The sequence below is a fragment of the Sphaerulina musiva genome (assembly GCF_000320565.1).
Source record: "Sphaerulina musiva SO2202 unplaced genomic scaffold SEPMUscaffold_11, whole genome shotgun sequence".
NCBI classification, from domain to species: Eukaryota; Fungi; Ascomycota; class Dothideomycetes; order Mycosphaerellales; family Mycosphaerellaceae; genus Sphaerulina; species Sphaerulina musiva.
The window spans coordinates 1,060,645-1,083,895 of record NW_016017393.1 but is presented as its reverse complement, the minus strand read 5'-3'; the positions used below and the strand labels follow the sequence as shown (position 1 = coordinate 1,083,895).

General features: G+C 51.4%; 7 protein-coding genes across 7 annotated transcripts; 1 reads left to right on the top strand and 6 right to left on the bottom strand.

Moving 5' to 3' along the window:
• Positions 1-1,662: 1,662 nt before the first annotated feature.
• On the bottom strand, positions 1,663-4,688 carry SEPMUDRAFT_73426 (uncharacterized protein; the record flags this gene model as incomplete). The annotated part of the gene is made up of 3 exons (XM_016910026.1): positions 1,663-4,459; positions 4,512-4,566; positions 4,619-4,688. 3 exons carry the CDS (start codon positions 4,686-4,688, stop codon positions 1,663-1,665), a joined length of 2,922 nt encoding a protein of 973 aa, XP_016757143.1.
• A 481-nt stretch (positions 4,689-5,169) lies between these two features.
• On the bottom strand, positions 5,170-6,481 carry SEPMUDRAFT_111496 (uncharacterized protein; the record flags this gene model as incomplete). Its single annotated transcript, XM_016900918.1, has 4 exons — positions 5,170-5,339; positions 5,441-5,901; positions 6,043-6,245; positions 6,446-6,481. The coding sequence occupies 4 exons, from the start codon at positions 6,479-6,481 to the stop codon at positions 5,170-5,172; spliced, it is 870 nt and encodes a 289-aa protein (XP_016757142.1).
• A 1,066-nt stretch (positions 6,482-7,547) lies between these two features.
• Positions 7,548-8,038, bottom strand: SEPMUDRAFT_151879 (uncharacterized protein; the record flags this gene model as incomplete). Its single annotated transcript, XM_016907100.1, has 1 exon — positions 7,548-8,038. A coding segment is annotated over exon 1 (186 nt), but the record flags the coding sequence as incomplete, so codon positions are not given.
• Positions 8,039-9,512: 1,474 nt separating this feature from the next.
• SEPMUDRAFT_111495 (uncharacterized protein) lies at positions 9,513-10,187 on the bottom strand (the record flags this gene model as incomplete). Its single annotated transcript, XM_016900917.1, has 4 exons — positions 9,513-9,519; positions 9,569-9,717; positions 9,841-10,004; positions 10,043-10,187. The coding sequence occupies 4 exons, from the start codon at positions 10,185-10,187 to the stop codon at positions 9,513-9,515; spliced, it is 465 nt and encodes a 154-aa protein (XP_016757140.1).
• Positions 10,188-10,521: 334 nt separating this feature from the next.
• SEPMUDRAFT_120907 (uncharacterized protein) lies at positions 10,522-10,929 on the bottom strand (the record flags this gene model as incomplete). The annotated part of the gene is made up of 2 exons (XM_016901645.1): positions 10,522-10,613; positions 10,686-10,929. 2 exons carry the CDS (start codon positions 10,927-10,929, stop codon positions 10,522-10,524), a joined length of 336 nt encoding a protein of 111 aa, XP_016757139.1.
• Positions 10,930-13,582: 2,653 nt separating this feature from the next.
• SEPMUDRAFT_159092 (ketoacyl-synt-domain-containing protein) lies at positions 13,583-20,599 on the top strand (the record flags this gene model as incomplete). The annotated part of the gene is made up of 1 exon (XM_016907825.1): positions 13,583-20,599. One exon carries the CDS (start codon positions 13,583-13,585, stop codon positions 20,153-20,155), a length of 6,573 nt encoding a protein of 2,190 aa, XP_016757138.1. The 3' UTR covers positions 20,156-20,599.
• Positions 20,600-20,889: 290 nt separating this feature from the next.
• On the bottom strand, positions 20,890-22,286 carry SEPMUDRAFT_166626 (Prefoldin, subunit 3). The gene is made up of 6 exons (XM_016908245.1): positions 22,179-22,286; positions 21,979-22,107; positions 21,763-21,874; positions 21,501-21,599; positions 21,270-21,395; positions 20,890-21,173 (listed from the first exon to the last, which is right to left on the bottom strand). The coding sequence occupies exons 1-6, from the start codon at positions 22,208-22,210 to the stop codon at positions 21,051-21,053; spliced, it is 621 nt and encodes a 206-aa protein (XP_016757137.1). The 5' UTR covers positions 22,211-22,286; the 3' UTR covers positions 20,890-21,050.
• Positions 22,287-23,251: the final 965 nt, after the last annotated feature.

The window sequence follows — 23,251 nt, the reverse complement described above, 5'->3', positions numbered from 1 at the left end:
AAGAGGGTGCCTACATAGTATGTTGTTCACATCTACAAGAAAGTAGCGGCGGCGAAAAGGAAGAGTTGCAACATATAGGGATATATACACTTTTGTTGCAGATCCTTACTTTTGAATATAAAAAATCGGTAGGATTAAGTTGTTTGTAGTCGTAGTCATTGTAATCGATCATCAACAATTCAATACACATCCCCTACGAAAAAGGATCTTTTCTTAAACTTCACCTAGTCGGCGACAAAAGTGACGTACATGTATCAAGTTGGAAGTGAAAAAAAAAACATCTTACCTCGTTGATATACGAGATAGTTAGTATAATCGAACATGTTCGTCTCAATTTTGGCGTTGTTAGAGGATTGAAGGTAAACTAGATTAAACAACTTTATATTAATAAGAGAGAGAGAGAGAGATCGCTAGAACAGATAGCCTGGATTTAGATAGACTAAGGATAGTTACCTACCTTACGATCAAGAGTCTCGATCGCGCATATCCAGTCCTCCAGCATTGCGTCGAACTGATTGACGAGGGTATATCCAATCGTTTCTCCGATGGCATCAGATCGAAGATTGACAAGCTTGCCCGAGGCTGAGCATGCTTGAGGAGGTCCAACTCGTCTGCATGCACATGGATTGAATGTGTGCTGCCTGACTTTTTTTTTCCTTCATTTCTTGTCACGCATAGCGGCATTGTTGTATGCATGCATGCATGCGTAATCATTTTTTTGCCTTTTTTTGTTTGATCTGAGTCGTACAAGCGTGGGCGTTCTGGATGACAGAGCAATACAAAAAAGCCCGTGTAGGGTCTTGGTTTGTTAATTGAAGCATAGCGTCACTGAAAACGCATGCATCAGTAATGTGTCTTGTCTTGTCGTTGCGGAGAGAGGGACAGAGAATGAAGGAGAGAGGGCGGGGAAGAGAGAAAACGGCAGTGTTTTTTAGAACAGAGCAAACAGTTGTCATTTCCCGTTGTTTGTTGTTATAAACATGTTTGTTGTCCGTCAACCGCGGACATTCTATTTCTCTTCTTCTTCTTCTATTCTATCTAATTCTATCTATATACCATCCGATTGAATCCCCAGTACCCGAGAAGAACAAGAAAAAGAACAAGAAAAAGATGACCATGAACAAGAACAACAAGAACAAGAACCACAACAACAAAAAACCTGCATGTATAGTATGCACCACCGTTTCCCGTTTCCCGTTTTCCGTTACCCGTTAGTTGACCCGTCGTTACCGGTCGGTACTCTTTTGATTGAGTAAGAAATGGAGAAGAAGAAAATAAATCAATCTACCTTACGGTTCTCCTCACTTTTTGTCTTCCTTTCTTCTTTATTCTTTTTATTTGTTGATTATTTGTTGATTCCTTATTTACTGATCTACTTAGGTAGGTACTTGGATAGGTACTTGGCTGGGGTTTTTTTTTTGGTTGATAGTTGAAGGATATAAAGAACTACATCGGTTGGGGAGGTAGGGGAGGTAGTAGAGGTAGGGGAGCGGAGGGTAGCGTAGGGAGAGAGGGAAGGGAGGGAGAGAGGAATGAATGAATAGTATTTTCGCTTTTCATATGTATACATGTATTTACACGTATATACATATATTTATTCATGTGTATGTATGTTGTTGTCGCTCTACGACAAGAACGACAACAATATCGTACATACATCGATTAGACATACACAAGAATCTCGACAGTTTGGCCTAATTCTCCTCGATCAAAAGACGATATTTGCGAACCATCGCGCTTCGTCACGCAAGGCACGCCCTCGCGCTTCGTCAGGTAGCGCACAATCAGCGGATGATCGGCGGTAAAGGCATCAATGGCAAACGACGGGCCTGGCACAGAGGGGAACATGCCGTTGTTGTTGTGGGGCGACGACTGTTCCTTGTGTGTCAGGCTATCCGTCCACAGGACAAGACCGGCGCGATAGATTGCTCCGGCCCACCATGGAGGCCGAGTGCCCCCCGACATGCTTCGCACAATGCGAAGCACTTGGCCGCAGTGATAGATGGCTTCCTCGACATCGTGGATGCATCGTTTGTGCGTCCAGACCAGCTGCTGGTAAGTCCCGTCAAAGTTCTCTCGTCGGGCCAGCTTTTCGATTTCGGGAAAGTTGGTCACAGCATTGAGGCTGATCAAATGGAAGATGATCAGGTTCGTCTGCATCATGGGACATAATGGATTCGCCCTCAGATATCGCTCGGCAAGGTCAAACCATCTCCCCAGCAGGGACTGCACTTCTTCGAGCCGGTGCCTGGTGGACGACGCACTGACGGCTCTCGTCTGGCCCTGAGTCCGACTCGAACGAGTCTCGGAGAAGCAGCCGAGGAGTTGACTGTATTGACACACCAGCGACTGCAGAGGATGCAGGAGCAAGCGCAGATGCAGGGGCGTCATCTCGATACCCAACGGGACCATTTCATCGTCGAGGAAGTGGCGAAACAAGTCGCGAAGCGATGACGGACGAGCTCCAGAACCAACGGAGGAGTAGCCACCGGAGAATTCATGCACCTGTTCAAAAACAGAGGACCATTCAACCGCACTCTTCGCCTGCCACAACCGATCCGCATCAGGCATAGGTGCAGCGAACTCGGAGACAGTGAACAGCGGAGCAGTGTCGTGGAAGAGGGCCATATCTTGGTCTACCATGATCCACGAATATATCAGCCGGCTTTTCGACTCGTTGCGGATCCACTCCTGCCACAACTGATCTCTTGACGAGTGCTGGTTGACGCTGGTCGACGGCACAGGTTTGTCCAGCATACCGGAATGTCGCAGCATGGCAAGATACATTCCGCGTTGACCCATGGCAATGTCCATTTGCCACTTGTCGCCGCTCCACGCAGCTTGGACGATAAACAGTAGAGCAGAATGGAGCACGATCGGGTCTCCCGACATGATGATATTCCTCTCGATCAGATCAAATAATGATATGCGGCAAGCTTCGGTCAAGCCGCCCGTCAGGAGGCGTGCTTCCGTCGAGGAGATATTCATGGCTCCCTGAGCAATCATCATGAGCACCAGGAGACTTGCGGCCCGGTCATTGTGGCAGTGTAGCAATTCATTCGCATCGAGGACACCCCGTGATGTGAGAGGGTAGTAGCGCTCGAAACTGTTCGAGTAGGATCGTAAAAAGTACTCCAGGACGCGAGCGGGCGGCAGTAAGACAAAGTTCGAGCCATAGTACGAGTTGGGACTGTGATATCCAGTTCCCGAGGACCGACGGCCGTCACCTTCTCTGTGGATCTCGAGCGCCTTGTGGAGAAAGCTTTGTGTGATGGCCAATAACTTGTCTCGAGTACTCTCATGAAGCTGCATCACCGTCAAGTGGTCGCCGCCCGCCAGATCTGTTTCATCCCATGAGGGACTCCAGCTTGCCCAACCTTCGTGATTCCGTAGCGTGTCTTCCAGTCGCTCAAGGTTTCGCTTTGCCGTTTTGGGACAAGCTGACGAAGGCAGAACGGGCGTACATTGGAACACTGACCAGGCATCCTGGGCCTGGATGATCTCGAATATCTCACCATTCGTGTCTGAAGAAGGCGTCGAAGGATTTGACGGCACCGATTGTGACGACACCATCGACACCATCGACGGCCGATGTTGTGACGGAAGTGTCGCTGTAGCACTGAGCTCTAGGTCCGCAAAAGCACCCTGAATTTTGGGTGTCTCGAGAGGCGTCAGCAGAGGGCCCATGCCGCCGTCCACGTCAGGCAGTATCGATAGCATGGCATCATTGCTGGAAAGTATGGTGGTGTCGAATCCCATCTCTGCATTCATGATCATGTGTGGTGGCACCAGCCCATCGTAGCCCATCGGCATTTGCATTTGGCTCCAATCTAACATGAACCGGGGACTAGAATCATCATCGGAGCTATCCTTGCCCATATTGTTTGCAAACTCAGCGTATCCGGACAGAGGGGTGTGCTGCATGAAGCCCGGTGTGTGCAATGGCGGCGAAAACGAGCTGGGCGGCAGGGGACCACCACTGGTGGGCTGTTCAGCATACTGCGTGGGTGGTCCATCCACACTGGGCTCCGCGTGATGTTGTTGTTCCTCCGATATCGAGTTCAAGACAGCTTTGGGGCTCACCGGCTGCGTGGATGGAGGTCCTTGTTGCGGGCTATCTGTGGGCACTGGCGCCGCGGTTTGCTGCTGAGACTCTTGCTGCTGAGCGTGATTCTCCGAGTTTGGTTGAGGCACCGCAACAGCACCTTCGACAGTCACTCCCACGCGCGCTGCATTCTTCGATACACGCCTGGTCGGCCGCAATGTACATCGTAAGTTCCGTCCTGCGCACCTCGAACAGGGAAACTTCTTATCACATTTGGTCTTCGTCTTCGCGCAGTTGCTGCATGCAATTGGTGTTCTCCCTGCCGACTTTGGTATCATCCCCGCAGCAGCAGGTATCTCATGCTGCCCGGTTTGGTCTTTGCCATGTACGGTGTAGTGTCGCTGCAGTAGGTCCCTTCCCATGGGTTAGTCTGGTAAAGGATATGGGCACACAACCGACGACTGACCTTCTGGCGAAGGACATGTGGCACGTAAAACATTTGAACGGCTTGACATTAGTGTCTGAGTGTGGTTAGTCAGGGCCCAGTATGTAGTGAGGTGGTTGTTGGCGTACGGGTCAAGATATGGCGTTCGAGATGCTCGTCCCTCGTGAAGGATTGTCCACAGTACGTGCAAAACACCATGACTGCCGTGAGTAGCAATGGTTGTCTGCTGAAGTCGTTGCAGCTTTCCCAGGATGGACGAGGCTGGTCGGAGAAATGGCAGAGTAGAGAGACCAACGAAAGACGTCGGGATGTTCATCCAAATATGACACAACGCCAACGACAGCAATAAGCGACAGTAGTAAAGGTGCCCCAGCGTGGAGGATAGCTAGTCGGTGTGGGGCAGAGAAACAGGCTGGAGCGTCGTGCTTCAGCTGCAGATCCGTTTATTTCATGACTTGATGATCCTGCGGCAGGCGATGCACGGCTGACATGAGCCTTGTTAGAGATAGGGTTAAGCGCAACCTCAGCTCGTCACTCCATCATCAGTGATATCTTGAGCGTTTCTGTTTCTGGAGACGACTGGTGGTACAGGGATGCCGCTCGAGCTGACCTGTCGGAGCATTTTTGCCAGTTGTAGATCACGCCCGCCAGTGTGTGTCGTCAACACTCATTGCCATATTCACATGGATGTGTGAGAAGCACGACGCAGTACCAGCAGCAGCAGCAGCAGCAGCACCACCACCACCACCAGTAGCCCACTACCAGTCCAGTAGCGTCCAGGGCTCGCCGTTGGTTCCAGGGGCCTTGCATTCCCTGCATTCCCTGCATTCTCTGCATTCTCTGCATGCACTGTGGACTCCCAGCAAATGGAGTAATGGACCAGGATGGCCTCAGCCACCAGAGTCAGAAGAGTGTCCAAGCTCAAGATAGGCTGCGAGGCTGCGACCCACCCTCCGACATGGGCGTGATGCTTGGCTGCAGCATCGACATAGCAGGGCTGCATTGAACGCCTAAAGAGGCGTACAGGCGATGACCCTGGCCCAAATGCGTAAACGCATTGTCTCTGTGCTCACGGCGGCGGGGAGTCAACACGTCAGATCCACGACTCTTGGAAGCGCCAGCGCATTTGCGACGTTGCACACGCCGAACTCGCACTGCAGACTGCACGAGATCATTCGGGTTGTGCGATGCTTGCACATGGCTCGACAATCGTGGAACGTAGCATCCACTGCTTGCCACGCGCTCGTCCCGAGTGCGCGAGACCGCGTGTACCGCACCATCGCGCGGGAATGGCTCAATGCATACCTCCGGTAGAATTGATAGCATTGATAGAATTGATAGAATTGCGCTGGTGCGATTACGCATCGCGCACAGGCGCTGTGTGAATGTTGTCCCCCAGTATCTTATGCTTCTGTCATCGAGTCAGCATCCTGACTGTGTAACTCGCAATGCGCTCATCGCTCCTGCTCAGGCTGCCCTCGCTTGAACAACTATGTACGCCTTGGCGCTGTTGCATATCATGTCGAACTTGGCCTCAACGACCTTCTCCTACCTGTATGTATCTCCAGCAGCAACGTCAACTTCCACGTCAGCTTGCATGTTCATGATCAGGTCCGACTCCTCTTCAGAAGTCGGCAAACCGGCAGTGTCTTGGGCATAAACAAGTCGGAGAGTTCGATCAGCAGGCGGCTTTCTGTGACCGACAGGGCTGGCACAAGAAACGGGTGCAAATGCCAGCCACCTCAATCTCCAGACCTAGAAGCGAAAGCGTAATACTATTTTCCGATCTCGAACAATTGACCCTGTGCATTAGCGTCGATGACCGCGACATGCTTCTCGCGTCACCCCAAGAGCGCGAAGAACACGCTTCTACTCCGGCGTGCTTAAAAATCATCAATTTCCTGGCCGCAACTCTGTCTATGATGAGAATGAGCCAGTAACTTTGGCCCACTCACTGTAAGTGTTCGTGTTTGAAGAATGGCGTTGCTCATCGAGCGCCCGAGGCTCGACCTATGTGCAGCGTAATGAAGACTGTGGGGGACGATCGTGGTGCCAATGATCAGTCCCTGCCAATTAAACAAGATGTTATGGTTCCTGGAAGGGTTTCCGGGCGTATCTGCGCGATAGGCAATACTGATACCACATCGCACCCGCCTTTTTTTGCGCATACATGTGGTGGTGGTGGTGGATCAAGCGCTCAGCCTGACTCAGGAACTATTGGCTTGCCATAAGCCGGAAGTTCTGAGGATGCCTCGAATGTACATGTTCGAGGTAGGCTGCTGACAGGAACTCATCCCGTGTCTTGTCGTGCTTATCGTCACTACAGGCACGACACAAGTTTCTCCCGAATCAATAGCGTCAGAGCTTGTTTGGATTGGCTGCTGGGCTCGCGTTAGAGAATGGCAGAGGGAAAGTTGGTGTGCGTGAGCTTGAAATTCCAGATTGACTTTCGTTTGCGAAGTGGCATCACTGCCATCACAGCTGTATCCTCATGGCATACACAGAGTTACCTTCCCGTTGTCCACGCCGCGATCGGGTTTGCAGGACTGCGGCCCACACAGGACCCTCATAAGCCCCCCAATGATGAGATTGGCGTGGGCCTGCATATTTGCTGCATCCATCCTGCTGGGTGAGTGGGTGGGCTCCCGTGTTTTCGGCACCGGCCTTGCTCCTCTTCCTCCTGCTCTTGGCGGCGATGGGGCCTGTATGCTGACCAAATGCTCGCGCTGACTGGATTGCTGCCTGGTGGTTTTTGTGAGTGACGCAACGGGCGAGGGTGTTGCAGGCGGAGATGTGAAACGGGGTCGTGTGTGATGGGGACGGGAGGAAAAGAGTGTTCAAAGGTTCAGGACGGGACTCGGGAGTTTCTCAGCCAGCTGCCCGCCGTTGCCGAGAGGCCCGAACAGGTTACAGCGAACGGCGTCTGCCTTGCCGTGCCGTGACGTGCCGTGCCGCTCCCTTTCCGCTGCCGAATACACTTAGTCATCGTTTCCTGCGGACGGGACATTCCATTTCTCACACTCGAAACTCGCTACACTGTACACCTCCGAAGCCAACCAACTGAACATGACCATTGACTGCATATGGCAATGCGGCCGCTGACTCAGTCCTGCTGGCGTGCTCACGGATCTGCCGAGAGTGCAAACGACGGTACTGGTAAGGCTGGCCGGTCCCAACAGTGCCATCTCGCGTCATTGCTTGGTCTGAGCTGGCGATCATGCATCCGCAGTCTGTGAGGCCCATCACTCTCGGCTGATGGATGGGAAAACCAAGAACTTCAACGACGGCACGCCTGGAATTCCGTACAGCACACCTGGCGAAGACAATTGCCCGAGGGGCCCAGACAGGCACTCATCCAGGGCGCAATGAGATTCGTACAGCCTCACCAGCTTCGCCATGCTGGGCATCACTCGAATTCCTGCAGCATACCATCAATCCTGCCTTGGAAGAAACGTGGTTGATGAGGATTGATCTCACGGTCAGTGGTGGATGACTCAGCAGTTGGCCTTTTGCATCCTAGGAGCAAACTATTGGCTTAGCTTCTGCTACCCAAGCGGAGGGCGGCAGGAAGGCAAAGAAGTACATATGCAGACTCTCGTGGCATTCAGGAGCAGCTGAAAAAAACAGACGGCTTCTCACCGGAAAAGAATTCTCCGCATCCGCAAACAAAAAACTCGCTTCTATCCTGCACACGTCATTCGTCTCTTCTCTCCTGGTGGCTTTTTGGGGCTGCAGCTTACTACTGATGTATACAAACAGCTCGCTCTTATTCAGCCCGAACGCAACACGAACTCAGCAATGATAGGACGTCGTCCTTGGTTATCTATGCAAGAATCAGGTCAAGACTACACACGCCTCCAAGCAACAAGGAATATCAAACCTGCTCTCCGAGCAATCCCATCGATGCCTCCGTCCGGTAGCATGCACACTGCACAGACTGCATACCCGATGACTATTGACCTGCGAGAAGCCGCTGTCAAGGTTTTTTTTCCTTTTCTTTGCAAAAGTCTGGTCCCCGAGGATGCACCAGATGATGCTCTGCGAACAGCCAATGCAGCGGGAACTCCGAGTTCCCTCTAACTCTTTTCACGCGCGCAACGCACAGCTGATATAGTCATCCGCTGTTTCGAGCGAAAGATATGAAAGTGCAACAACAGAGAGCACGTCATTTCATGTGACTCCCATATAGCAGAATTTACGAGTTCCATCTACGTACTTGCGGCCTTGAGCTCGCTCGCTCGCTTTCCACACACTGTGCGATCCACGTTGAAAAAACTGCCCACCTTCTAGACTCTCTTGTGAGCCCACGCTGCTGAATCATCAGAAGTATAGAGTAAGGTAACCTACCTTACCTTGTACCAGTCAATCTTCCAGCCCGTAGTCACTAGCCGCTGCTCAATCTACCTATCTACCTATACTATAGATAGCTCCAGCAAAATTAAAACACAACCTTCAGCAAAAATAAAAATCTAGTACTTACCTTAAGGAAATTGCTACCTAACCTACCTACTGTACTAAACATCTCTATACCTTAAAAATTCACGGCAACTTGTACTTCCTAATTCCGCAAAATTTTAAATGTTAGCTCTCTCATCACAGCCAAAAAAAAATCAAAAACGACGAGAGTTACGACTGAGCTACCAATAGGGGAGGTACCCTAGGTAGGTACAGGTAGCGCAATTCCAATTCCAATTCCAATTCCAATCCATAAATCAATCAATAGGTAATTTCATTAAGTTGCTTCAACAAAAGAATAAAAATATGCGTACAGTCCAGTTACTAGATAGTGATGAATGAGACAGACTTGCAATTTGAATAAGGTATGTAACGAACCCAACGATCGTACTTTGTCTGTCTCTCTCTCTTTTCTTTCAAAAAAAGTGGATCCCTCTGTTCCGTACCTTATGGAGTGAAAAGCGAAAAATCGGCGTATGACATAGGTGACAATACTATGATATGGATGGAAAATGACAGCTGTAGCGTCAGAGAGTCTAGGAGCCAAAAAAAAAATCGAGATGACGATCAGAAGCTACATGTACGGTATAGGTAGCGTACCTACATGTACCTACCTACCTTACGTCAGATATCTCATATCGGCATCGGCATCGGCAGAGTACCGTGGAAGGTACCTACAGGAATGTACATGACCAGTGCCGAGACGGCTCTCGGCCTTGAGAACAAGCGAGATTCTTCTGACGCAACAGATAGAAGCACGGTTATGGTTCGACTGGGAACCCAAGTCGTATTGTGCGCCGCAAGGATGATGATGATAGAAGAAGAATAAACATCATCATCGCTGCAGCAGCTGCAGCTGCATTGGATGAAACAGGAAAGGAAAAAAAAAACTTACCCCAGAATAAAAAGCAAAACCGGTATATGTGCCTAAATAAGGCGGGCCAAGAAGACAGTCTGAAACCGACACGTATTTCTTTTCTTCAATCTTCTTCTTCTTCTGAAGATCGGTATATGGGCAGATCGAGGGGCCAGAACTGGAATTTCGACTGTCTGCCTTAACTATGTACGCGTGTGACCAGCCATTGATTGTCACTTACCGGTTTCTTGGGATATTAAATGGTCGTTCGGCTCGGCACCGTGCTTCCGAACTTGGATTCTTCTTCTCTCGGCACTATAGTGCTTCTTCGATCGGAAATGCTGCGATATAACCTCGATCAGCGATGTTCCCGAACAGCTGCACATTACGACAGTGTAGCAGCAGCAGCATCAGTCTGAACAGCTCCAGACGCCAGTGAACCTGTTTTTGAATGTCGCATCTTGTGCGATCCAAGCAGCGGTGAAGCGTGGCAAGGCGATGAGAGAGAACCTGTGTGCTGCTCGAGGCGGACGTAAACATGGGCAATGGCCTTCTACATTTGCTCAAGTCCATCGACGCCTCGTATGGACATCGGTAGGAGAGAGTCGCGATCATGTGGCGGGTTCAGCTGTCTGTGCTTCGCAATCACCGCTGTAGCTGTTCAAATGAGAAAATCCGACGTGCCGTGAAGAGGTCCAGGGACCAGGCTGCGATTGCTAATCATGTGCGCCACATCTTTGATGAAGTCAGGACTTTGAGGTAAAGGCGTCGCGGACGTGCATAGACAGCACGATTGCTATTGCTCGAATACGCTACACCTGTCAGCAAGCCGTTTGGAAGGAGTTGCTGTGCCCATACTCAACAGTTCCGAAAGCACTATCAACCTTCTCCATTGCGACAGTGAACACGGTTGACGAGAGACGCCTGCAATGTGCATAATTTTTGCCTGCGAGTCGCGGTTGGCATGTGCAGACCTGCGTTATCCCATTGTCGCCAATTCCCGAGATTGACCATAGTGTCCGGCCCAGCGACATGTGGATAGGCGTCTGTATCACGAACCGGAGACTTGCGCATGAAGGAATGCAGTATAGACTCTTGATCAGGGAATTGCACGGAGTAATTGGGCATACTGTATCTCTGTCGCTTCAACGTCGTATTGATAAGAACCTTGGAGCATCTCGCACGCTCTTCAACGTGAAAAGCTCAGACCAGCTCAAGCATTGCAGGCGATTATCGCTGCAGCACGGCAAGCAAGGAGTATTCCAACGCCAACGCCAACACGTGCAGAGTGTGTCGTTGTACGGCAGCCGTGTTCATCCCGAATACCATGGCGTGGGCACGAACAACGATGCAGAGCAGCGTCTGAGCGGCTGACAAGGCAATAATGCAGCGGTCCACTTGACATGTGATAAGGTACATGTAGCTTGTGCCCAACTTCAATGATGCGCTCTCGCGTATATGCACAAGGTCAACGACCCGCGATCCTGCCATAGGTCAAGCAGCAAGCGCTGTGGCAATATGCCTCTTTTAGAAGAGTTGCAAGGAGTTCGCACTCATTGGCACCAGAGCGGTCTCGCTTGAGTGTGGTAGCATAGCGCATCAGCGTCGCTTCCAGACTCGACTGCTACGCCGTACTGTCAGCACAACAGCTCAGACATCGCGTACCAGATGACTGAGAATAGATGGATGATGCCTTCATATCGCCTTGTGGTCAGTATGAGCGACTTCGCAGGTACGCTAAATCGTGGACCCAAATCACCCAATGTGGGACCCCGATACCCGCGCCGTGATTTTGCTCCTCTCCCCTACACACAGACGCAGTAGCGCTCGTCAGTGGACCATCGTGAGTGAGTCGATCTGCACCTGGAATATCCACGTTCTGTGCTCAGACCTCCACAGCCCCGTATTGCGGTCCCAATGTCTCCGCGTGGCGACCAAAGGGCTGGAGAGTTCATTGTAGCGTGGAGGATGCACTGGATGATTGCTGCCGCCGACTGTTTTCGGGCGGGACCTCTGAAGGCGCTCGGCGACAAACGCCTCTGCAAAGGACCCGATTCGGCAGTGAGTCGTAGAGGCACATGGATGGCCCAGGTCTGGTGTTGCAGTTGCACAGCATTCGGAGTCCATGTGGATCGCACAAGTCGCGCGCGGGTGGCGTTCGGAGAAACGCGTCGAGCGTGTTGTTGTGGTAAGGTACCTAGGAGGTAGTAAGCACCCTTCCTCAGGAGCATATCTTAGTATAGCGATGCAGTCTTGGCGTTGAAGGAAGTCAGCAAGTGAGGTGTAGATGTAGGAAGAAGAGGAGGAGGAGCATTTGAGGCTGAGGATGCTGAGGATGACACATCATACATGTCTGGACTCTGAAGAGACTCTGAACGTGATATTGGCAGGAGCGAGCAGGGAGATGTGGTGTGATTGAGGGTCCTGAGCACCTTACGCTAACTACTTGAGGCCAAGCGCCTTGGCGCCCTCCGCACTTTTCTCTGCGCCAAGGTAGATTTAGGATATCGCAAATCTCGAGTGCTCAACATTGGATTATCTCCGCGTGAAACACGACAATGTCATCTTCCCGAATTGGACAATCTTCTTATACTCAGCCTGACGAGCAGGACCCGGCCATGCAACATCATACATCGCATGCGCTCTCTCTGCAGCAGCAGGACCCGATGAGGCGGCGGGACGCGATCGCCAGCAGCAAGAGAAGGACATGCTGTGCTGTAAGGGCGATAGTAGTATGCGAAAGCAGTGCTCGGAAGTGAGAACAGCAGCAGTAACATGTGCCAGTTCCTGCGGCAGCAGTACAGGTTGATTGGCACAGAGTAGGGCGCTCCAGCCGCTGTACAACCCATCTGTGGCGCTCAGTGTGCTAAATGGCATACCCGCTACTTCAACCTAAGCGAGATCCATGTTTAGCCTTCCTCGTCGAAGCAAGTCTGCTACGGCTCTACAGAGTCTACAATGCAAATGCTGCGCCATAGACTCAGATAGCAATCCCTTCGTTCGGAATCGGTCCACCCGTAAGCAAGGCCTGCAGCAGAACCACCTACATGTATCTCTGAAGGCATGTCATCATTGCACGGGCTGTGCGTGTCTGGCACCACCGGTGACTTGCTACCGGCCACGATGGAGAGCCGAAATTTCGTGACTTCATCTCGTCTTGCAAACAACACCTGCCACCAGCCTCGCGACCAAGGGAATCTAACAATAGCCTCACCGTTTGGCCGTTGCTTATCCCCATTTTCGGGCATGGATGGGATCCTGCAATGTGCTCACTATGACCTGCGGCGGAGCTCTAGCTCTGCTTCCAGATGAGCACTGTCGAGCATCTCTATTTGGCAACCAAGGACACAGCAGCCCGCCCGACGCAGATCCACAATCGGAGCACATTCCTTGCAGACATCGAATAATCAAGTACGCTCGAGGGACCCTTGTTCCATCAGATTGATATACATACGGCTCGCAAGTACGCCGTAATCGAAAGGTCCTCCTGGAACCTGACAATACCTGAGTACCACGGATAGTCTAGCCACCTTCCGTATTGATTTCATTGCCTTCATAAATATATGCAGTCCTCAGTCTCCTTCACTCTGATCAACAGCTCCGCGCTCATCCTTCCCCGAACCGCTGCCTTTCGTGTCTAGCCACCACGACTGAGCTATTCCAGATCTAATTCATAATCGAAGCCTACTCATCAACGACAAACCGAAGATTAATACCTCACCTTACCAACCTAGTCGAACATCGAGCTTTCCCCCCAGAGAACAGCCTGATCAACGCCACCATGTCCAACATTCTTCTCTTCGGCGATCAGACCGCCGAACAATACCCACTACTTCACAAAGTGACTCTCCACCGCGACAATGTGCTGGTCAGCAATTTCGTCCAACGATCTGCTCTGGCACTGCGAGAGGAGACACGTGCTCTGCCACGCAGTCAACGAGATGCCATGCCAGACTTCTTGACTCTCACGAGCCTCGTGGAGGCGTACTATCAAAAAGGCGAGAAGGTGCCGATGTTGGAGTCTGCTCTCGTGACCATTGCTCAATTGGGTCACTACATTGGATACTTCTCTGAGCACCCCGATGAGCTGCCAGCTACTTCCAACACTCGCGTTCTGGGCCTCTGCACTGGTCTGCTTGCAGCCGCAGCCGTCGTTTCCGCAAGGACTATCGATGAGCTGGTTTTGCTTGGTGTCGACTTCGTTCGCGTTGCCTTCCGCTCAGGCGCTGCGGTCGATGGCATTCGCTCGGTGCTCGCGCAGCCTGGTCAAGAGAAGACACCGTGGTCAGCTATTGTCACTGGCACTACACAGGAGGATGCCAAATTGGCCTTGTCAGCTTTCCATGAAGAAAAGGGCATCCCACTATCGAATCAAGCATACATTAGTGCTGTATCTGTCATGGCAATCACGATCTCAGGACCTCCGACCACATTGGAGCGCTTCTTCAAAGAGAGCGCTCTGTCGGAAAACAACCGCGTTGCCATCCCAATCTATGGTCCGTATCATGCTCCACATCTTTTCCACGAAGCTGACCTGGAGCGTATCCTTTCTGGCAACGTTGGTCTCGAACTCAAGCAGCATGTGCCCTCTGCTCTGGTTCACTCTGCAGCGACAGGAAAGCCGCTTGTGGCTGAGAACTCCTTCGAACTCGCCAAGACCGCTCTTCGCGAAATGCTCCAGAGCCCTGTACGCTGGGACTATTTGCTCGAAGAGGTCGTTTCGCAAATGGCCGCAAGCAGACTACCCGCCAAGATCTACGCTCTCGGAGTCAGCAATATTGCAAACAGCCTCGTGACCGCTCTCAAGGCTGGTGGCAAGACCGAAGTGTCTGTCATTGACCAGTCTGCCTTCACCGAGTCCACCGAATACAATGGCCGGACACAGAACGACAAGATTGCCATTGTCGGCATGGCAGGTCGTTTCCCCAACTCTGCCAACCACGAAGCCCTGTGGGACTTGCTGATGAAGGGACTTGATGTACACCGAAAGGTTCCAGCCGATCGCTTCGATGCCGATGCTCACTGCGACCCTTCTGGAAAGGGCAAGAACAAGTCCCATACGCCTTTTGGTTGTTTCATCGACGAGCCAGGTCTTTTCGACCCTCGATTCTTCAACATGTCCCCTCGCGAGGCTGCCCAGACCGATCCTATGGGCCGTCTTGCTTTGGTCACTGCGTACGAAGCGCTCGAAATGTCTGGCTACGTCCCCAATCGTACCACATCCACCAAGCTCAACCGCATCGGCACCTTCTATGGCCAAACATCAGATGATTGGCGTGAGATCAACGCAGCAGAGAACGTCGACACCTACTTCATCACAGGTGGCGTGCGCGCTTTTGCTCCTGGTCGCATCAACTACTACTTCAAATTCAGCGGCCCATCGTACTCCATCGATACCGCGTGCTCATCGTCGCTTGCTGCCATCCAGCTTGCCTGCACGTCTCTGTGGGCAGGTGACTGTGATACTGCCTGTGCTGGAGGTCTCAATGTTCTCACCAACCCGGATATCTTCTCGGGCTTGTCCAAGGGCCAATTCTTGTCCAAGACGGGATCCTGCAAAACCTACGACAATGACGCCGATGGGTATTGTCGTGGTGATGCTTGTGGTACCGTCATCCTCAAGCGCTACCAGGATGCTGTTGCAGACAAGGACAACATTCTTGGATGTATCCTGGGCGCGGCGACCAACCATTCGGCCGAGGCGGTGTCCATCACTCACCCGCACGCTGGCGCACAAGAGTTTCTGTACAAGCAAGTACTTGCAAACGCAGGCGTCGATGCTCACGAGATCTCATACGTGGAGATGCACGGCACCGGTACCCAGGCTGGTGATGGCATTGAAATGACATCTGTGACCAACGTCTTTGCTCCTCGTCACCGCCAGCGTCGACCCGACCAGACTGTGCATCTGGGAGCCATCAAGGCCAACGTTGGCCACGCTGAAGCTGCTTCTGGAGTTAACTCCCTGGTCAAGGTCCTGATGATGATGAAGAACAACAAGATCCCCGCCAATGTGGGAATCAAGGGCGTGATGAACAAGACTTTCCCTGCCGATCTTAAGGACCGCAACGTCCACATCTCACAGCAACAGGTCGACTGGCCACGCAAGACTGCTGCCCCGCGGAGAGTTTTCCTGAACAACTTCTCTGCTGCCGGTGGCAATACTGCTCTGCTGATCGAGGATGGACCACTTCGTGAGGCACCCAAGGCCGTGGACCCGCGCAGCACTCTTCCCATCACCATCTCAGCCCGGTCGATTGCATCGCTGAAGCGCAACCTGAGCCACTACCAGCAGTTTGTTCGTGAGAATGCAGGCACCACACTCACGTCGTTCTCTTACACCACCACTGCTCGCCGCATTCAGCACAACTACCGTGTTGCCTTCTCTCTTGCCGATGCCAGCAAACTTGTCGACTCACTGCAAGGTCAAGTGAAGGACACCTACAGCCCAGTACCCATGGTTGCTACCAAGGTAGCCTTCTGCTTCACCGGGCAAGGCTCTCAGTACACGGGCTTGGGTCAGAAGCTCTACCAGGACCTGAAGAGCTTCCGCGATGATATCGACCAGCTGGATCAGCTCGCTCGCATACAGGGGTTGCCATCATTCCTTGAGCTCCTTGATGGCACAGATGTGCAGACGTTGTCGCCTGTCAAGGTGCAACTAGGCATGGCCTGCATTCAGGTTGCCTTGGCTCGCATGTGGGCTTCGTGGGGGATCACTCCATCTGCAGTCGTTGGTCACAGCTTGGGCGAATATGCCGCTCTCCATGTCGCTGGTGTGATTTCAGCTTCGGATATGGTGCTCCTGGTTGGGCGTCGTGCCGAGCTTCTCGTACGCGACTGCACTCCACACACTCATGGCATGCTGGCCGTCAAGGGCAGTGCGGATGCCATCCGAACAGCTCTTGGACCCAAGATGACCGAGATTGCCTGTATCAATGGCCCCGAGGAGACCGTGTTGTGCGGAAGCGGCGACGTGGTCGGCACTGCGAATGAGATTCTCGCTCGATGCGGCTTCAAGGCAACGAAACTCAACGTGCCTTTCGCATTCCATTCGGCTCAGGTTGACCCCATCCTCGAGCAGTTCACCAAGGTTGCTTCTGCAGTGACCTTCAACAAGCCTGTGGTCCCAGTCCTCTCTCCCCTTGAAGGCCAGGTCATCCGCGACGATGGCATCATCAACCCCACCTACCTTGCCCGTCACGCTCGTGAACCCGTGAACTTCTGGTCTGCTTTGATCAGTGGTCAGAGTGCAACTGTGTTTAGCGAGAAGACGGCTTGGCTCGAGATTGGTGCTCACCCCGTCTGCTCAGGCATGGTGAAGGCTTCTATTGGTGCTACAGTCACGGCCCCATCCCTTCGCCGAGGAGAGGACGCATGGAAGACCATTTCCAACAGTATCTGCCAGCTTTATACAGCTGGTGTCAACATCAACTTTGACGAGTTTCACCGCGAGTTCAACGATGCACAAGAGCTCCTGACACTACCAACATACTCGTTTGACAACAAAAAGTACTGGCTCGACTATCATAACAACTGGACACTGACCAAGGGCGAGGCAGCGCAAATCAAAGAGGTCATTCGCGAGAAGGAGGTCGCTGCGCCAGCTCCAGTTGTAGAGGTTCCTGCGAAACGACTCTCTACTTCTTGTCAGAAAGTTATCAGCGAAGAATTCAGCGAGACTTCTGCCAAGGTTGTCATCCGCTCCAGTCTGGCTGATAACAAGCTCTACCCGGTCGTCTGTGGCCATTTGGTGAACAACGCTGCTCTCTGCCCATCCTCGCTGTACGCCGACATGGCTCTCACTGTCAGTGACTACATCTGGAAGGAGACACACCCAGAGAGCGAGACACCGGGCCTCAACGTCTGCAACATGGAAGTACCAAAACCTCTGATTGCGCAGATTCCACAACCTGCTCAAGGCCAGCATGTCGAGATGGAGGCCGTTGCGGATCTTGAGAACAACACTGTCAAGGTCAACTTCCGCAGTGTCCAGCCCGATGGCAAGAAGATTCAAGACCACGCTCACTGTATCGTACGCTACGAAGACAAGGCAGCCTGGGCAGGCGAATGGGCTCGCTACAACTTCATGGTCAACGCTCAAATCGATACGCTCACCGCCAAGACCATGACCGGAGGCGCTCACAAGGTGCAGCGCGGGATGGCATACAAGCTCTTCAAGGCGCTTGTCACCTATGACTCCAGATACCGCGCCATGTCAGAAGTTGTCTTGGATGGTAAAACTACCGAAGCCTCTGCGACTATTGATTTCCCCACGAAACCAGATGACGGCGACTTTTACTGCTCACCATACCACATCGACGGATCCTGCCACATTTCCGGATTCATCGTAAATGCTTCTGATTTGCTGGACTCGGAGCAGAATGTCTATGTGTCGCACGGCTGGAGCGCCGTCAAGATCAGCAAACCCCTCACTGCCGGCATGCGGTTGCGCAACTACGTTCGCATGTTGCCACAGCCGAACAACATCAGCAAAGGTGATGTGTACATTCTCGAAGGCGACGAGATCGTTGCGGTGTGCGAAGGCATCAAGTTCCAGCAGATCCCGCGCCGTGTACTCAACACTTTCTTGCCACCAAACAAAGGGTCAGCCGCGCCCCAAGCGCAAAGGTCGATCGCTCCCAAGCCAGCTGCTCGTCCACTGTTGACACGATCACCTCTTCCTGCTCCAGTCAAGGTTGCTCCGGCACCGGTTCGCAAGACCGCTCCTCCACCTCCAGCTGCCGTCGCCGCCCCGGCCTCACGGTCTGTTTCCAAGCCGAAGAAGGTCGCTCCACCGAAGAAGCCATCTGGCGGACTCGTTGACAAGATCATGCAAATTCTGGCCAAGGAGACAGAAGTGGATGTTGCAGAGCTGGTAGACGATGCTCATTTTGAAAACTTGGGCGTCGACTCGCTACTCTCGTTGACCATTTCGGCCATCTTTCGCGAGGAGCTGGACATCGAGATCAGCTCTTCTCTCTTCACTGATTACCCAAGTGTTGGTGAGATGAAGAAGTACTTTGCTGGGCTCGACGCATCTTCGAGTGGCAGCAATAGTAGCAGCAGCAGTAGCGCTCCCGATTACGATGAGGATTCGGATTCCGACTCGAACCCAGCGACCGATGTGCCCACACCGCTGGAAGACATTTCGACTCCGGCTTCGTCAGCTCCGTCCATCATGGGCAAGCCAGCGCCCGACTCTCCTACCCGCGACTCATTAGCAGAAGTGGGTGATGTCTCGATTGCCCGCCATGTTGTGGCACAGGAGATGGGAGTCGACATCGAGGAGATCACCGACGACGCGGACTTGTCAGAGCTAGGCATGGACAGTCTCATGAGCTTGACTATTCTCGGCGAGCTACGCGAAAAGACCAATGTCGATCTGCCCAGCACCTTTCTCTCGACGAATCCTACCATGGCCGACATTGAGAACGCTCTCGGCATGCGACCTGCACCCAAAACCGCTGCTGCTCCTCGATCAGCCGCGAAGACGTCAACACAGACAGACATGAACGAGGTCTCTGCTCGACTCGGTGCCATCAACAAGACCGACATTTCCAGATACCCCGCCGCGACTTCGGTACTGCTGCAAGGCAATGCAAAGATTGCCACCAAGAAGGTCTTCTTTCTGCCTGATGGGTCTGGCTCAGCCACCAGCTATGTGAGCATACCCAATCTCGGACCAGACGTCGCTGCATATGGTCTCAATTGTCCATTTATGAAGAATCCCGACACCTGGGACTGTGGCATTGAGGTCGCGTCTCTGATTTACCTTGCGGAGATCAAGCGTCGTCAAGCCAAGGGGCCATACATCATCGGAGGCTGGTCTGCAGGCGGTGTCATTGCATATGCGGTCGCTCAAGCATTACTGGCTGCTGGCGAGAAAGTGGAGAAGCTACTGCTTCTCGACTCACCTTGCCCGGTCAACCTCGACCCCCTACCTGCACGCCTCCACATTTTCTTCAACGAGATCGGCCTCCTCGGAACCGGCGACCCGAGCAAGACCCCCAAATGGCTTCTCCCCCATTTCTCCGCTGCCATTCGCTCCCTATCCGCCTACGACCCCAAACCCACGCTCCGTCCCATCCCCACATATGCCGTCTGGTGCAAGGAAGGCGTCGCCGGCAACCCAGGTGACCCTCGCCCACCCCCAGCCGAAGATGAGGACCCAGCGCCTATGAAATGGCTCCTCAACCACCGTACCGACTTTGGCGATAATGGTTGGGCACAATTGTGTACAGGACCATTTAAAAATGGAGTCATGAATGGTCACCACTTCAGCATGATGAAGGAGCCTCATGCGAAAGAACTTGGCAAGTTGATTCGTGAGGGACTGGACTGGAGACCTTGAGCACGATACCTCATCATCCCACTTACCCGCGAGAGAGAGGACAAGCTGTGTGACGCCAGTGGTCTTTGCGTAGCAGCACCAACTACTTTGCCTTGGCCGGCGATGTAGGAAACAAACTGCTACGCCAAATCCTCCGCGTTGCTTACACCCATTCTACAAATAATACCTCATCATTGCTCTTTAGCGAAACGAATAATAGAACCTCATTGGAGCGGGAGGAGGGGGAGGGGAAACCACCACAGTCGGAGATGTGACGATAATACTTTCTCAAGGGAAGGCCAATATTTGTTGGTTTGTTGATTTGTTTTACTAGGTGTGGCGTTGTGCTCTTTTTCTTGTCTTTTGAGCGATATACATCTTTCTTCTTTTTTTTTTTCCTTTTGTTGAAACACAAACAGAGATGGGGATCACACTGTCGTCAGAGGAGGAGGAGATTTTAGAAAGGGAACTTGAAGATTCAATCTGATGCTGCGAAGAGTTGGCTACTTGAGTATCATCGATAGATTAGATTAGATAGTGACCTACTTGATCGAATCGGAAGATGCAGTTGATCTTTACTCTTTTTTTCTTTTTCTATTTCTTTTTTTTCTCCATTTTCTATAATCGTGTGCGTACATGTACATCATTATATCGCCTTCTTCTTCTTCTTCTCATCCAGAGGCATGACTGCCCGTCTATTTATGAGTTGGCCTAATTTGGAACCTTTTGTTACCTAGTACCTTTTGACCAAGGAAGGACTCTTGTCTTGCTTGCTTTCTTGGACAGAGATATCTATGATAATAGCTCTCGAACAGGAACGATTTTTCCTCTTCTTCTTTTCTTCTCTCAAGAGAAAGAAAGAAGATCACGTCCTACTTCTCTCTCTCTCTCTCTCTCTCATCCATTCCATTCCATTTCACCCCTCCACCCCACCACCTCCCTTCCCATCATCCCCATCATCATCATCACCACCCCCTTTCTCCTTCCTCCTCTGCCCAACATCCCAATTATACACTCTTGCAGTAGCGACTTCCATTGTCTATTTCCCAGAAGAACCCCATTAGTACCTTATCCCCTCCTCAAAGAGAAAAAAGAAACAAAAGATAAGTCTCGGGATTTTTGTAACAAAACATACCGTAATCTGCTCCCTCGAAAAATCAACATCATCTTCACAATTTGCCAAACTCTGCTGTGCCGTTTCAAGTTTGGAAATGAGGAGTGTTTCGGCTTCCGGGAGGGGGTAGGAGAGCATGACGTTTGCCTATTTAAATTGTGAGAAAAAAAAAATATTAGCGTGTGGGTGTGAAAAAGAAAAACAACAGCAAAAGCAAAAGAAAAGAGACGGTGATGATAGAAAAGGACTTACGCCAAGCCATAAATAGACTTCTTGGGTGTGATGAATGTGGGCTTTGGCGAAGAGGGTGTCGTTGAGTTCGAATGTTGCTTCGAGGGGTTCGGAGTCTTCCTGGTAAATGGTGGTGGGTGGTGGTGTCAGTAAAGTGCGCGTGTGTGTTTCTCTTTTCTTCTTTTTTGTTGTTTCTTGTTTCTTCTTCTTCTTGCTTTCTCTCTCCCCTCATACTACTACTACATATCACTGCACCACAAACAACAACAACAAAAACACTTACATCACGCTTCTGCAAAAACCGAACTGTCTCCAACGTCTTCTGAATATCCGGAATCTTATCCTTCAAGCCTCCAATACGACGTTTGTTATTGGCTTCCATGAATTGATATTTCCTAATGATTAAAACCAAAATTAGGTGGTTAATTCTTTTTCTTTCTTTCTTCCTTCTCCATCTCCATCCTCCTTCCAGCACTTTCTCTCTCTCTCAAAAACTCACTGAATCATCTCCTGAAAACTCTTCAAAGTCCCTTCGACGTCTGCGCGAGTCGAAACATAATCTTCCACACGATCGACAAAGGGCGCATAGGGAATTCCTCGTGGGTTGGTGGGAGCATCTTTGCTGCTCCTGGTGATGGAATGTTTGGATCAGTTTCAGGTGGCTCTCCATATCAAGAATTTCTGAAATCATAGACTCACCCAGCACTCTTCTTCTTCTGAACCTCCGCCATATCGGGTATAGGTAAGGTACCTGTATCTGATCCTGTCTGTCGGCGTGTTTATGTCATCCAGTACTGACAGTGTTCGCGGGTGGTGGGTGTGCTCCCAGAAAAGCAGTGCACGTGAGGTGGTCTAACTAGTGAATTGACACGGCACGGCGCGTCCCACATCCGCTCACGAAAAGTCAAATCACCAGCCACACATACACACAAACACACGGAGGTATAGATAATCAGCACACCAGCGGGATCGGCTCCCGTGTTTCAAGCGAATACTTTTAGCCTCCACTACAGTCCATATAGGTACCTATCTTACTCCCAACACAACAACCTCACACGAATATGAATCAAATCCTAAAAATCATGGACTAAAACTCTAGGCAATATTCCTTCGAAAGTACATCGCAACTCCGCAATCACAACCCGAAAAAGTGCAAATGTCCGTCCCTATCTCTTCCTTCTTTTCATTTACCGAGAAAAAGGAAAGGGTACCTATAGGTACGTACGTACTTACCTTACCCTACCCTATATACAAATTCCAATCCTACGGACCTACGCAAAAGTAGAACGCACTTGAAAGATCTCTTATCCATTCGGAGAATTGGGGGGATCCGGGAGATACTTCGTCTATTAAGCTCGTAGAAATAGAATTGGATACTGCTACTGCTCCTACTGCTCCTACTATTATTATTCTTGTTTCGTCTAGCTTTTATGCCTAGAATCAATAGTTGTACATCCTTTATTACTGTTACGATTAGATCAGATCGCTTACATTGAGGGATTTTACTTAGGCGGCTATAAGTATACCTATAAGGTATCTTATCTATCGAAACGAGACAGCGGTGTATCTATAGGAGTGATTTCTGCGAAGGGGGGGGGGGGGGGGGGGGGATATTTGTAAAGATCATGCGCGTTAGAGGCAACCTGAGTCGAGTTGTGCTTTCGTTCTTGGAACGACTGACTTGACTAACTAACCAACCACCAGAGACACAGGGTTTTGGGTACGCGGCGTATATATCTCTTACATCTATCTGCGTTGAAGATGATTTTCTT